The sequence below is a fragment of the Cajanus cajan genome, chromosome 5 (genome assembly GCF_000230855.2).
Source record: "Cajanus cajan strain Asha chromosome 5, NIPB_CcT2T_4, whole genome shotgun sequence".
NCBI lineage: Eukaryota > Viridiplantae > Streptophyta > Magnoliopsida > Fabales > Fabaceae > Cajanus > Cajanus cajan.
In genome coordinates this window covers 3156015-3170881 of record NC_138521.1, presented here as the reverse complement: position 1 = coordinate 3170881, position 14867 = coordinate 3156015, and the positions used below count along the sequence as shown (strand labels likewise).

Here is a 14867-nt window from a genome sequence, read left to right as displayed (position 1 = left end):
TTCACCCATTTTGTTCCACCTTGGGCCAAACTGTGAAATCTTCAAATGCAATGCCTCTCACTTTTTATAAATAACCATAAGTGCTCCCAAGTTTCTGCCAAAGAGACTTCTCCCATGTACACCTTCTCTTTAATTGTGGGTCATCGATGCACTTTGCACTATACTTGTCAGTACCTATCCAATTATAGTTCTTTTAACTGCCATAGTTGATTACTATTTAGTTGACTGTAGTAGAGAGGTGAACTATGAACTCAACGGTGTGTTTGGATGAGAAATTTTACAAATTCAAGGAATTTGAAATTCTTAGTATTTGAATTACTTTGATTTCAATTTCTATCATTCTTAAAATATTTTTTTTTGGATAAGTCAATTCAATTTTTTTAAAATTTTAAATTGTTAATTTAGATATGATAATTTGATTCTATCATGATAAAATTGATTTTAAAAATATATTTATATGTTGAGATTTTTAAATAAAATTTTATAAAAAAAAATATTAACCAATTTTTAAATATTTAATAATTTTAAAAATTAATATTAGATAATATTTAATAATTTTTAAATTATTTTTGAATATTCAATAATTAAAAATATGAAGATATAAGATAAAATATATAAGTGAAATAAGGGAAAAAAATATGAGGAATTTCAAATTTTTATCTTTTTAGGAAAATTTGAAATTCTACTATTTCAAAGAATTTCACAAATGCTTGGATTTCAAATTCTTTGTAAATTCTCCATCTAAACAAAGTATTTCACCTCAAAGAATTTGAAATTCTTCAAACAAATGAATTACTCCATTAAAATTCCCCATCCAAACATATTCCAAATGAAATTTACCTGTAATTTGAGGAATTTCAATCCTAGAATCGCCGATACGCACGGGAATACTACATAAAAGAACAAAAAAAAAATTAATTTAATTACCTATACACTATTAACCAATCATATTTTTAATAGTGTCACGTTAGTTGCTTATTTAATAAAATAATAATAAAATAAGTAACTTTAAAAGATATGATTAGTTACCCGTGTAAAAAACTTTATACTAGCAATATATAAATGATTAACTCAAAAAAATTCTTATATTATGATTATCGATAAAGAAAAAAACTTCATGTCTTTACTAAATAAAAAAGTATTTATTATATTAGGTTAGTTTGCATAAACTTTTTTTCTTATAAAAATATTTCTTTTTAATAAGAAAAAAGTTTATTTTTTTGTGTTTATCTAAACTTTATTTTAAATAAGCAGTTTTTTTTTTCTTTTCAAGAAGTAACTTTTATCTATTTTTTAAAGAACTAATTTTTTAAAGGTACTGATTTATAAACAATTTTCAAGTTTAAACAAACTGACTCATTATTTTATTTATTTTTTCATGTATTAAAAATAAAAAATAATTATTCAGTGAGTAGTTATTTTTCAGTTTTAGAGTAAAACAAAAAAAATATAAATAATGAGTATATATAGTATATATTTATTTGAGAAAAAAAGATTAAATAAATATTATTGTTTATTTAGTAATTAGTTAAAATTCAATAATATCCATTTTAATCCATGACTTCATTTATTAAAATGAGATAAAAAAAAGTTCATAAAAAGAATTTTACCTTTGACATAAAAAAATCTCTTATTAAAACAGTTTTACACAATCATCTAATTACAAATCATTATTTAAAGTAAGTTTTCTAACTTTTAAGATAGTTATTTTAAGTCATATAAATGATGATCTTTTATTGGTTTACAATGTAAAGTTTATTATTTATTATTTATTTATTTTTTATTTTATATTAACAATACACTACCATTAAACTCTATATTTTTTTCTTTTTGCCTCTATGTTTTATTTTTTTGGCCTCCCATTTTTTCATACACGTAGCCATGCCTAGCAATAATCAACAGAAATATGAGAAACCATGATTGATTACAGCCTAAAGGATATATACACTGTCATTTTGTTTCCCACTTCCATCCATATTGTTGTCTGCTACCGAGACCCATTATTGCATAGGTAACTCCAAACCTAAAACCCAACCAAAGCAGATTTCTCTAGTTTAATGATAAAAGATAATTAGTGATTGCAGTACATCCTCTTGTATATACACTCTTTCTAACATACCCTTATAATTAACTAAAACTTATTGAAATTTACAAATTTAATTAACTTATGTTCTTGTTATACTCATAATTTTGTAATTCCAAAAAAATTTAACTAACATTGAAAAATATATTAAAAAAATATGTTGCTAACACTTTTCATCTTAAAATTATTCTTGGATTTTAATGTAAAAGAAAAACAAAACTCTTCATGAAATAATATTTTTGCTGTTATTTTCCATGTCAAATAGCATGACTTTAGACGAGAAAGTGATACTTCTAAAACACACGGGACATCAAAATTGTCCACCTTGAAATTGAAAGGCAGAGAATCCCTCCTATATTATTTTGATTTTGACGTATATTGCATAAAATCAGATCTGGCAATAGAGAGTGCCATACAGAAAAAGAAAAAAACAAAAGTGAGTTCATCTGAAACTGAGATCGGAAATTACTTCGTCAAATGTTACATCCAATTTTATTAAGATGCAGGTTCAGTTTTATCTTGGAACATAATCTTCAAAAACTGGAAGGGAAGTAAACGTACGTTTTACTAAATTGGGTTCTGACTATGTACTAGTGGTTTTTTTTCTTCTAATAATAACAACAGTTGGCAGATAAGGATTCCAATTCATTAGTTTCTTTAAAACCACTTTTAAGAGAGAAAATAGGAAAAAAAGTGAAATAATTTTTTTTACAAGTAAAAAATAATTTATGCATAACTTAATTTATAAAAGGTTTTTTTTTTCCTTTAAAATCTTATTTTTAATTCATATATAAACCAATTTTAGCTTAAAATATTGTAAATTTTTTTTTTCTTTTACTTGGATAAGCTTATCCAAACATACACATGTAACCATTTTACACAAAACATGTCCTGCTGCAATGGCATCACAGAAGCACATCAAGTACAAAACCACTTTGACTAGCATCCTTGGGTTGTGCCTAGCTCTCTGGTTAAAACATTCACTTAATTTTTTTTAAAGATGTGTGAGTTGAAAGGATATTCTTTTACCATTCTCTTTTTCCCTTCCTATCCTTGGATCCTCTAAGGGGGGATCCTTATGTACTTGTCACTTTAATAGTGGAGCCTCTCTTAAATCCTACTAGAGTTTATAGCTAGAGACCAGTTTCTGCTTAAACGCTGTTGGAAACAAAGCCATTGGCACTAACCACTTCATGTTCAGCTTTGACAAAAGCATTACCTATAGATATACAAAAGTGCCTTTCTTTTTCCTCATTGATAACATCAACTAATTAATAATGGGTTTGTTGGTTTATATAAATTAATGATCATACCATCATAATTAACCAAACCTTTTATTGAGAAAGAAAAAACTTCTAACAGAAGCGCCAAAAAGTCCAAAAGATTTCTTTGCTTGGCACTAATTGGCCGACCAACTTATCCATAATATGGACCTAAACAACCAATATGTGACACATTAATTACTTAAAATTTTATGCACCCAGGAAGTTGTGATCACTTATTTTCAAATTCCACAACTTCTCTGCCATTTTTTAGAGCATGGACGGTGCTATTTGTGGCCCAAAGCTATTCATGTTCTCCACTCCTACTTTTCTTTTATGATTATTTCCTTCACATTCTACCCCACCACCAAACATCACCTCTACCACTACTCTCTCTTGCTCACATGGAGGAATCATTCATTAGCTTCCGGACACTTCTAATAAAGCACGCCAATGACAGCTAAGTTTGCCTGATTGGATATGCATGGATATATATGTTGCACATAACCATATTTCCTTTTATCATGCAAACAAACATACACTAAAATAATCTTATAACTGTATTCAACTAATTAAATAAACCTTAATACTGTATGTGACAACTTCTGCCTCATATATATATATATATAAACACCATAGAAGCTTTTGTACTACATTTCTTATTTGGAACATTTCCTTACCTTATCCTCCCCTCCCTCTTCAACGGTTCCCCCATAAGCTTCTGAAGATGGCTGGCATTGCATTCGGACGCTTTGATGATTCTTTCAGTTTAAGCTCAATCAAAGCCTATATTGCTGAGTTCATATCAACCTTGCTCTTTGTTTTTGCTGGTGTTGGCTCAGCCATTGCCTACGGTTAGTTTTCTTTGCTTCACAACAAAATTTAACCTAAGATCTTTGTCTCAAGTCTCAACCCCTCAATCCTTATCACTTCAGTTACATTCAACATGTTTGACTTTTCTTTTCTTTCTCTTTGTTTGCAGGTAAGTTGACATCAGATGCAGCACTTGATCCTGCTGGGTTAGTAGCAGTTGCTATTTCCCACGGTTTTGCTCTCTTCGTTGCAGTTTCTGTTGGTGCCAACATCTCTGGGGGCCATGTCAACCCTGCTGTGACTTTTGGATTGGCTCTTGGTGGCCAAATCACCATCCTCACTGGCATCTTCTACTGGATTGCACAGCTTCTTGGCTCCATTGTGGCATGCTTTCTTCTCCATTATGTCACAGGAGGCTTGGTAAGTTTAATCTGAACACATCCACAAATAGTTCAAAATCACTTGTGGAATCAACATATGGTTACTTGTCAAATCTTTTCCTTGCATAAGAAGCTTTCATGCATGTAAATAACCAAGGACATATATACATGCCTTTTTTCTATCTATAATTAAGGTACCCTCCATTTAGTATTATACTATAACAAACACAACCAACCTCCTACGGATATAGAATTGTTCTAATTTAATCATGTATTGATTTTGAGTTCAAACTTTGAGTATGTAGACTTTAAATAATTGGAATTAGAACTTTGTTAGTTAAAATAATGCTATCTGATTCGAATAAAATTGTTTTTCGTTAAAGATATACCGATATCTCTTTCTGAAAAAAGTTAAAATAGTAGCATAATGTTTAGTTATTTTTTGTTGAAATTATAAACTGAATTGTTGTTACATGTTGTCAGGCAACTCCAATCCACAGTGTGGCTTCTGGGGTTGGAGCTGTTCAAGGAGTTGTTACTGAGATCATCATCACATTTGGTTTGGTGTACACTGTGTATGCCACAGCAGCTGACCCTAAGAAGGGTTCATTGGGGACCATTGCACCCATTGCCATTGGTTTCATTGTTGGTGCTAACATCTTGGCTGCAGGCCCATTCTCTGGTGGGTCAATGAACCCAGCACGCTCCTTTGGGCCTGCAGTTGTTAGTGGTGACTTCCACGACAACTGGATCTACTGGGTTGGGCCTCTCATTGGTGGTGGTTTGGCTGGCCTCATCTACGGCAATGTGTTCATTCGCTCTGACCATGCACCTCTTTCCAGTGAATTTTGATTTGATTTAGATCATGGCCTGTGTAATTCATGTTTCTTGATAATAAAAGGAAGAAAAGCAATTCTTGCTTTTCTTTCTTTTCTCTCTCTTTCTTTCTTTTTCCCATTTTAGCCTTTTTTTCACTTTTAATTTATTTGTAAAGTGTGCTACATTCAGTGGTTGTTTAATTTGGTAAGAATTGAAGAGGTTGGTGGTGTGCAGTAGAAGTGCTTTATTGTTTCCAAAGGTTTACTTTTTCGGTTTTCCTTTTAATTTGGATTCCATGCACTAGGACTATTGTGTCACCGGCATTTATCACTATGCAGAAGTTCACATTCTTGTAACACTGAAAATTAATGCATGGATGGTTCAAGAAAATCAAATCAGATTCAAATAAAAAACTATATCTATAAGGCTATAACTTATAATTCTTTTGAAATTGTCCATAGTAATAATGGTTAAGTGCCTCACTGTGTTGATAAAAACACAGGGAAAATGCCAATAATTAGCTGTTGAATACCGTATGTACGATGGAGAGTGACGTGACTATCACTGTCTATTAGTGCTTAGAAATGGGAATTCTAGCAACCAAGTGTGTGTTTGATTTTATTTATTTTTTTAAAAAAATAATCATTTATTTTTGTCAAACTTTTTGGGAGAAATTTGAAAACATTAATCAATTGTATCTTAGAAATAATCTGTTATTAAACATGCACAATCAAATAGTATGTTGGTTGATGCTAAGTGTCAACATAAGTATTGAATTCCATGGAGATGGGATAGCCTAGACTTTATGTTTGTCGCAAATGTCTAAAAGGTGTTGGTGAGGGCCATAAAGTGAGCATTATTAATCTTCAAATGTAAACTTCCAATCAATACAAGCCAGGGAAAACCATTTGAGAGTCACGTGCTTTTAGATCATGATGAAGAGAGAGAGAGAGAGGACAAGACTATATTCAATCCTCATTGCTCCCAGGGTTTGGACTTTACAGTATAACACACGAGACTGCATGGGATACATAAAATCATAGCATACGAAATTAACATAAAACTGAAAGTTCAAATAAGAAAAATAAGAGAATTTCACATAAATTCGAAAGTGTCAGAAGCAGTGTGACATGAATACATATCCCATATTCACCAAAAAAAAATAAAAAATGAATACATATCGCATGCATTCTTATCCTTTGCTATTGGGCCGACGTATTTGAGCCCATAACGTCTTTCCACTTAATATTCCTTATTTTTAACCTAAGGTATCACTCCACCAGAAGTCAAGTATTAATTTTTCGAGACAGATATATATTTAAGGATTAATCTTTTCCAACAATAGAATCACCATGATCGGTCTAGTGATGAAGAGTTAGAATAATATAGACAGTAACATAGTCCTATGTTCTAATGCTGGACTTTTTCGACATGCTTATAAGGTAAGATTATCTTTGTATTGGGTGCTGTACGTTGCTACTGGAAAGTAAAGGTCAATGAACACAAGGGACAAATCAAATTCACAGGAAATAAGATCACTACTTCACTTCCAAAGATTCTCATTTCTCAAGGAAAAGGGCTGATTTGCACCTTATCTTTGCTTCCCAGATCAAAAATTCTAGCCTATTCAAGGCTTAATCGGAAATGCCCATCAAAATTAAAATATTGGTCAAAGTACAAAATGTTTATCATTTTTATATTTCAACAAATGCATATTAAGAAGAATATATTAGGAGGTTTATGAAACATTTGAAAATTTTGAAATAAGTTCTTATAATTTTTTTTCTTCTTTCAATTGGATCCCTAAACTTAAAAAAAAAAAAACCTTTAAAGTTAGTTTTTATGACTTGCAACGATAAAAAATGACAATTTATAGGGATTTTAAAATCCCCAGAAATTCAATTAGAAACTCACATAAAGAAATACTCAATTTAATTTATTTTTAGTTAAAGGACCTATTTAAAAAATTTAATCAATTCAAAACTTTTAAGAAATCAGGGAAGAATCGTCTACAGGGAAACAGGAAGGAAAAAAAAGCAATTCTTTTATAACTTGATGACACGAATCCAAAAAAAAGGTGCACCACAAAGGTAAATGTGAGACCCGTGAACCCCTTACTCATTTTCTTCTTCTCAACTCACTCTCACTTTCACCCTCTCCTTTTTCTTGTTGCTGGTTTTCTTCTTTGGGGTGACCTTGGACTGAAGGTGTTGACCAAGCTTAGGCAGAGCTAGCTGAAGATTGTCTCTCTTCTCCGTTCGTTTTCAAGTTTCCTCTTCTTCTCCGATCTCCGTGGTCCCGAAGCTCGGATTTTCGCATCAAGGTAAGGGAAGCTAGTAATTTTCTTTCTTTTGTCGCTGTTTTTGGCTGTGGATGAGTTCTAGAAACTCATTAGATGCTTATGGATGGTTGATTCGTGACTGTGTTGAATGAGAACCTGTTTTTGGGGGTTTCGGGGTTTTTGAGAAAATTTGGGAAATCCGTGATTTGTTGTTGCATGTTGAAAAAGGTAGTATTTTTGGGTTCTTGGATGGAAATGTGATGCTTTGGACCGATTGCATGTGCCTGGAAAGTTGATTTTGCAGGTTTTTGGATGGAATTTTCGAACTGGGGAGAGTTGCTGTTTGAATTCGCGCTGAGCGCAGTTCTTCGCGCTGAGCGCGACTTGAAATGGGGACTCACTGGGTGAATCGCGCTGAGCTCGGGGAGAACCGCGCTGGGCGCAATAGACCTTTGTAGGTCTTTGGTTGAGACGCGCTGAGCGCGCACTTGAACGCGCTGAGCGCGCATTTGAAGTTCCGAAATTGACTTCATAGTCTTCATGAAAGTTGTAGCCTTGGATGTTAGCTTTCCAATGGCGCTGGAATCACCCAAAAAGGAGTTTTAGAACTCCAGTTATGGCTGTTTTAGTAAAGAGAGGTCAAGCTGCCAGCATTACGTATAGCTGTTGCGATTTTTAGAATTTTTAACAAGGTAGAGGAAAGAATTAGGACTTGGTGTCTTCATGAGAGTTGTAGGAAATTTGATTATCTTTCATATGAGATAAGGATGAGCATGGTAGGAGTAGTATAACTCATGATGTGTTATTTTCTGTGAAGGTTGCCATTTTCCATTTAGTGATTTGGTTAAGTTTAAAGTTGTTTTAGGTGCTTAGGTTGATTGGTGTTGTTTGGGTGGGTAATTTGACAAGATAGATGATTTGTAAATAAGAGGATTGGGTCGGAGTATGTGTTGAACATGTCGTACGTTGTGAAATTGTTGATCATGCTATTTTATGTTGTTGATGATGAAATGCCACACTGTAATGGATATATATGTATATGCTGATATTGATGCGTTGCGCTGAGCGCGACCCTTGTCGCGCTAGGCGTGAGACTCCTTGGGAGTCCCTGCCCTGTGGGCGCTGGGTGATGAAGATTTTCGCAAACCTATCACTTGGCAAGTGAACCAAGTTTCGAAGTAGTATTTAAAGATCGTCCTCAGGGATTTGCGTGTTTAGTAACTCTCGCTCAAATGATTTAAAAGAGAATGAGTTTAAAAATTCAATTGAGTGAAAACAGATTCAAACAACACAATAAGACAAATGTAGTAAAGACAATGATTAAGAAACAAGGATTGGCTCAGATGCACTTGCTAACTCATAGATCTTCTTAGCATAAATGCAATTCTAATTTCATTATTTCCACGTTCATTAAATAATCCAACAAGATTCCTCAAGGTTGAATCCTAAAGTCATTAAGCTCAAAACATGATTCCTCAATGTTTTGAGTCTAACACTTCGCATTAAGAACAATAACTTGAACAATGTGACTAACCAAATCAAGTCTATTCCTAGAACAAGAGGTGATTAGGTGCAAGATTCAGTTCGGGTTTTCGAAAGCGTTTTCCAACTGGATTCAAAAGCCAAAAATCATACAACGGTTGATCAAGCCGATATAAGCGTTAAGCGAAGAATCATTACACAAATAATGAGATCAAAATGCATATATTTAAGAAGAAGAGGAGTTAGTAGTTACATCTAACCAATCCTTAAGAAGTTTAGCCACCCATGGCCATTACAGAATCAAAGAGTGAAAAGAAGAAATTACAAAGCAAAGGATGAAGAAATGGAGTTGATCTTCGTTCCCAAAGGATCTAGCTTCCAAGTCTCTGTTCTTCCTTCGTTCTTCCTTCTTCACAAGCTTTTCCCCTGTTTTTCTCTGTTAAATTCGTGATCCGTATCATCCCCCATGTTCCCTTTTATATCAGCTTTAAAACAAGGCCAAAAAGTAACTTTTATTTCCACGGCTACAGCTGCAGATCCACGGCTATAGCTGTGGAGAGTCCTTCAGGGTGAAGAAACCTCCAAGGCTGCAGCTGTGGGTTCACAGCTATAGCTGTGACAACTCCTTCAATCTTAAGGAACTTCTAACGCTCAAGCGGTGAAGCCACAGCTATGGCTGTGAGTCTCTGGAGTTTTTATTGGGTCCTGGGTGCTTCCACGGCTTTAGCTGTGAGTCCACAGCTTTAGCTTCAACTCTCTGGAGCTTCAAAGTACATTTCAGATTTCCACAGCTATAGCTGCAGATCCACAGCTATAGCTCCAACTTTCTGGACCTCTATATTCTTCCCAGACTTCCACAGCTCGAGCTCCAGATCCACAGCTATAGCTTCAAGTCTCTGGAACCAAAAATGAGCATTCCAGATTTCCACAGCTATAGCTGCAGAACCACAGCTATAGCTGCAGAACCACAGCTATAGCTGCAAGTTTCTGACCTTCACAATTTCTCCCCAGATTTCCACAGCTCGAGCTCCAGATCCACAGCTATGGCTGTGGATCTCTGCCTTCCTAAAAAACCTGCAAAAAATGAGAAAATTCCTTAAGATTTTGCTACTACTCCTCTACTCTTTTAGTATAACTTGATTCTTTAAATAAAGGGGGGTAAAATAACATATATAATATCTACAATTACCAAAAAGAGTACCAAAAGTTGAGTGTAAATCATACAAAAAAGACACTCAACACTGGGCGCAATTTGAATTGCGCTGGGCGCGAGACCAAGGGGAGGTCTCTGCCTTCCCTGCGCTGGGCGCGGGTATGGGCACGCCGGGCGCGCGAGACTCTTGGGAGTCTCTGCCTGACATGCGCTGGGCGCGTGTGAGCCTTGGGCTCTCTGACTGAGTCCCTCCAGGCGCAGGCATACCTGCGCTGGGCGCGCTAGCCCCTGGTGCTCTCTGGTTGTACCGCGCTGGGCGCGACCATGAGTGCGCCGGGCGCGGAGATGAGAAATTTATATATGTTGGTTAATGTTGTTTTATGCTTAGTTGAGTTGTAGATGAATATAATGTGATGACTAATGGATGATGTTGGTTGATTGATGTTGAGTTGTACAGTTGAGTTGTGTCGAAAGTTGATGTTGAGTTGTACAGTTGAGTTGTGTTGAAAGTTGATGTTGAGTTGTCCAGTTGTGTTGTGTTGCAAGTTGATATGTTGAGTTGCAAAAGTTGTGTTGTGTTGAATGCTGATATGAATTATTGTAGGCCATAATGGTTGAGTTGTTGTAGGCCATAATGGCTGAGTTGTTGTAGGCCGAAAGGCTGAGTTGTTGTAGGCCATAATGGTTGAGTTGTTGTAGGCCGAAAGGCTGAGTTGCTGTAGGCCATAATGACTGAGTTGTTGTAGGCCATAATGGCTGAGTTGCTGTAGGAGATCTCCGAGTTGATATGCGTGACGACGCATTGTGTGCTGATTGCTGATTATACTGTAAGATTGATGAGGTGTATGCTGAAGATGTGTGCTGTTATGGCTAAATAATGTGGTACTTTAAATGAATTTTGTTAAGTTGATTGATGTGTTGAAGTGCTGTGCTGTGCTGTGCTGGGCTGTGCTGAGTTGGGGGATATTATAGCCGCTAAGTCGGTGCTGTTTTTAGCCACATATGGGTGCTGATTCTAACCGCTAAGGCAGTGCTGATATTGCCGCATTGCGGTGCTGATATTGTTGAGTGGTATAAGCTGTATAAGTGTGTTGATAATTGTATCTATTGTTTATTTATGTTGAATATATATATATATATATATATATATATATATATATATATATATATATATATATTTGTATGTTGAATTTTTAATTACACTAGCTTACCCTTTTGTTGTCTCCATGATATTGGACTGCGATGATCATACTATGTATGAGAGCAGAGCAGGGATAGGTGGGCGTCTAAGGATGAGTCTTCGGCGGACCAGTAGAGCTGATCATTTTTGTGACTATTTTGTTATGTAGCTACTTGGGATAGTAGCATTGATTGGACTTTGTGTTGTACACTCTAACTCTAGTCGGATAGAGACTTTGTATATATTTATATTCTAGATCTTATATTTATATACTTGTCCTTTCTGTCTGGCGTTTTTGGTGTACAGTGGTGTGTGTAGTGACCAGCCGGGTCGTTACAGTAAAGAGAAAAATATTTTATTTCTACGCATTCACAAGGATACTGAAACTTATCAGTGTTTCTAAACGCACAAAAATTGAAACGCTACATGACGCAATACGCATGTTTTGTTTTATTTATTACAGAACCATAAACCCAAATTCTCCTTTATATGCTTCCCAATGATCGAGCAGAATCTCCCACTAGTTTTGGCTCCTACATTTTTCCATGGCCCTTGGAGCTGCGACGAAATTCAATTCACAACATATTTTTAGTTAATTAATCTTCCATTTAAAACATAAAAAAATTGCCATAATTGAAAAGCGAGTTTAAAGTTTATATGTACCTAGCCCGATTGCCTCAGAGCCTTTCATTATCCTTAGTTTCTTGCATGACTCAGTGAACATCCTGTAGTGACAAGTTATCACAGCATTAGGCAAGGAACATGATTCAAGACACAAATTATTACAGTTGTAATGGAATGATTCTATGAGATTTGTAGCATATGACTAATAGCATGTTTTGATCACTTTTTTTTTTTAATATATTTTTTTTATAAACTATAATATGATTAAAACATAAAATTGAACTCATTGACGTTACTATTTAAAAGAAACAAGTTTTTGATGATTGAACAAAACTAAGTCTATGAAAGCAATGTAGGAAACAGTTGAAAAGAAAACTACAGTTGACCGGTTGAAGCACCAACTTTTATGGTAAAAAAAGATGTCATTTATTGACGATGAGGATTTAGAAACAAAGAAGATAACTTACTCCCAAGGGACATCACCCATGAGCATCCAATCTCCATCCTTATCTTCATATGTAAGAACATACTCAGAGCCATGAACAAGATCCCTGAAAGCACTCTCACTTAATCCCTCTTTCCCTGGAACTGCACCACAACCACATTGACCTGATTTCATGAACAAAAATTTCGTCAAAAAGGGGACTAAATATTGTTCGTACACAAGTTTTTACTAGCTTAAACTAGTTTGATCATCATTAATTCAGTAATGACACTTGAGTCATAATTGGTTAGCTAGGTGTCCGATTCGTTCCATATAGGTGTTACAACATTTTAATTAAAGTAATAGACTAGAGAATCATACCAATGGTAAAGCAGCTGAACATTTTCTCAAGAGCAGAAGAAAGTTGAATATAGTTGGTGTAGGTTTTCAGGTCAACCTTTCTGAGATATGGTGCACCATCCATGCTCACCTTCACATACAGACAACCAACCTCACCTTCGTTATTCATTTTTGCCACATTATACGCCATCGTGTTCTTACGAAAAGATCGAATTGGTGGCCACCCCACAACTTGTGCTCTACAACAAAAACTTTCATACTTCACTTATCAATCCATAAAAAAAATTAAAAATTAACAGCCAATATATTTAATTTAATTTCAGTAGAAAACTTCGTCTTCAACAGACAAACTATATCAGCAGGCTAAAAATAGAATAAAAAAAATCAGTGAAAAATGAACAAAACAAATTTAGTGATTTTAGTCTATAAGAAAAGTTCAATTCATTATTTTCTTATTTTCTTTTTCTATAGATGTTAATTTGTGGAGAAAGCTATTGGATTTTATGAGTGAATAATACCGTGGATGACCCTTAATGCATCTAGAATAGACACTGATAATATCTTAGTTTGTGATTTGGAGCCAAACTCAACCCTAAGACTAGTAAGGTTAGGATTATCATTACTTCTATGTTCTATTTTGGCCTTATTACTATATTTTTCCGTATAGTATATGATGAAAACTTACTTTGCAGCAGGAGCAGTGGCATGGTCATTGATTGCAGCAACCTGAGGTGGCTTCTCAGAGTGAGGAAGAGGGACCATAGCAACCTCTTTGTTGCATCTTGCAGAAGCATTTCCAAAATCAGCCTCATCCGTTGCATCATCACTGGCTGAGAAGATCCATCTGCCAGAAGAAGAGGAAGAGCTAATGGCATCGGAGAAGCCCCTCTTGAGGTTCTTGGAAGAAGCAGAATAGCCACTATGCTTCTTCTGCAAATCCTTGCCAAAAAGAGAGATCCCTGCACCTGAACCTGAACCTGAACCTGAACCTGATCCTGAGTTGTTGTTCTCAGGAGACTCACCACAACCTGGCAGACCAAGCCTCAGCTCTGTCTCCTTGAAGTTCAGAGATGAAGTGTTCTCATCCTCAGAGGAGAGGTTGGAGGAGACTGAAGAGGATATCTTGTCACAGCTTTTCTCCATGGATGGACCCTCTGTTAAGCCTATGTAATCATGTTCCAATTGTGTTGACATCAAAATCGCAGAGTGAATGGTTCCGAATTATGCAACAGGAAATTATTTAAACAAGTGACTGTGCGTATGTGTGTTCAGTGTTGATGTATTTATATATACAAGAACAGAACAGACGAAGAAGTCAGAAATGAGAGTTTAAACTACAGTTATTGTATGGTATGCTACCAACTTTTTGGGAGCTTTTTTTTTTTATATATATATTTTTTTATGTAGTAAAGAATCTTCCCCAAGTAATTCTTTCTTTTGGCCATTCTTAAAATATACATTTGCTGCATTAATATATTTTTTTTTCGGACCTATGTCCTAAAGTAGGTTTTATCAGATTAAGAAATTCGGTTTACTGTATCATTTGTATACCAAAATAAATAGTAAAATAAATTCACTCACAAAAACTTGTATGACAGCACTGTTGAATATTTCCACAGACAAGAATTCCGGGCAGCATTTTACTCATACTCATGGTTATTACCCTAATCATCATCTAGTGCAATTAAAATCATTGATTGTATATTTATGAAGTTATTAAGATGTTAATAAGTAATTACTAGTACTATAACTCCATTGGGTTCTTTAAAATTCATCTCCATCACTTTATTAATTCTAGAATTTAAAAAGCACCCCGGCGCAAGTTAGACGCACACCATAGCATACCACGACATCCCAAGTTGAAAAACATTAAGAATAAGAATAAATAAGTTTGTAAGAGTGGATACACGACATAGATGATAGACGAAAGGGAGGTGAATCTCCATTCTTTAGTTGAATACAAAGTGAGACCCTAACTGGCAGACAATTCTGCGTATCTTATCATT

General features: G+C 34.7%; 2 protein-coding genes across 3 annotated transcripts; one reads left to right on the top strand and one right to left on the bottom strand.

Annotated features, from left to right (window-relative positions):
* The first annotated feature begins 3683 nt into the window (after positions 1 to 3683).
* On the top strand, positions 3684 to 5590 carry LOC109809900 (aquaporin TIP2-1). The gene is made up of 3 exons (XM_020373317.3): positions 3684 to 4199; positions 4328 to 4578; positions 5022 to 5590. Exons 1-3 carry the CDS (start codon positions 4073 to 4075, stop codon positions 5388 to 5390), a joined length of 747 nt encoding a protein of 248 aa, XP_020228906.1. The 5' UTR covers positions 3684 to 4072; the 3' UTR covers positions 5391 to 5590.
* Positions 5591 to 11786: 6196 nt separating this feature from the next.
* Positions 11787 to 14197, bottom strand: LOC109808111 (auxin-responsive protein IAA27). 2 transcript variants are annotated; one of them, XM_029273595.2, is made up of 5 exons: positions 13547 to 14197; positions 12883 to 13112; positions 12545 to 12686; positions 12117 to 12178; positions 11787 to 12011 (listed from the first exon to the last, which is right to left on the bottom strand). In XM_029273595.2, the coding sequence occupies exons 1-5, from the start codon at positions 14053 to 14055 to the stop codon at positions 11974 to 11976; spliced, it is 981 nt and encodes a 326-aa protein (XP_029129428.2). In that variant the 5' UTR covers positions 14056 to 14197; the 3' UTR covers positions 11787 to 11973. The 2 variants fall into 2 exon arrangements, with proteins under 2 accessions (XP_029129428.2, XP_020226546.2); XM_020370957.3 differs by having other exon boundaries at positions 12883 to 13100; positions 13547 to 14193.
* Between the last annotated feature and the right edge of the window lie 670 nt (positions 14198 to 14867).

What these genes read in the sequence shown, in the direction of transcription:
- LOC109809900 (XM_020373317.3), top strand. Translation starts at nt 4,073, where the DNA reads ATGGCTGGCATTGCATTCGGACGCTTTGATGATTCTTTCAGTTTAAGC. An exon ending in TGGCTCAGCCATTGCCTACG is followed by an intron (nt 4,200 to 4,327) that starts GTTAGTTTTCTT and finishes CTTTGTTTGCAG; the next exon opens with GTAAGTTGACATCAGATGCA. An exon ending in ATTATGTCACAGGAGGCTTG is followed by an intron (nt 4,579 to 5,021) that starts GTAAGTTTAATC and finishes ACATGTTGTCAG; the next exon opens with GCAACTCCAATCCACAGTGT.
- LOC109808111 (XM_029273595.2), bottom strand. Translation starts at nt 14,055, where the DNA reads ATGTCAACACAATTGGAACATGATTACATAGGCTTAACAGAGGGTCCA. An exon ending in GCCACTGCTCCTGCTGCAAA is followed by an intron (nt 13,113 to 13,546) that starts GTAAGTTTTCAT and finishes GAAGTATGAAAG; the next exon opens with TTTTTGTTGTAGAGCACAAG. An exon ending in ATGGGTGATGTCCCTTGGGA is followed by an intron (nt 12,179 to 12,544) that starts GTAAGTTATCTT and finishes TTGTCACTACAG; the next exon opens with GATGTTCACTGAGTCATGCA.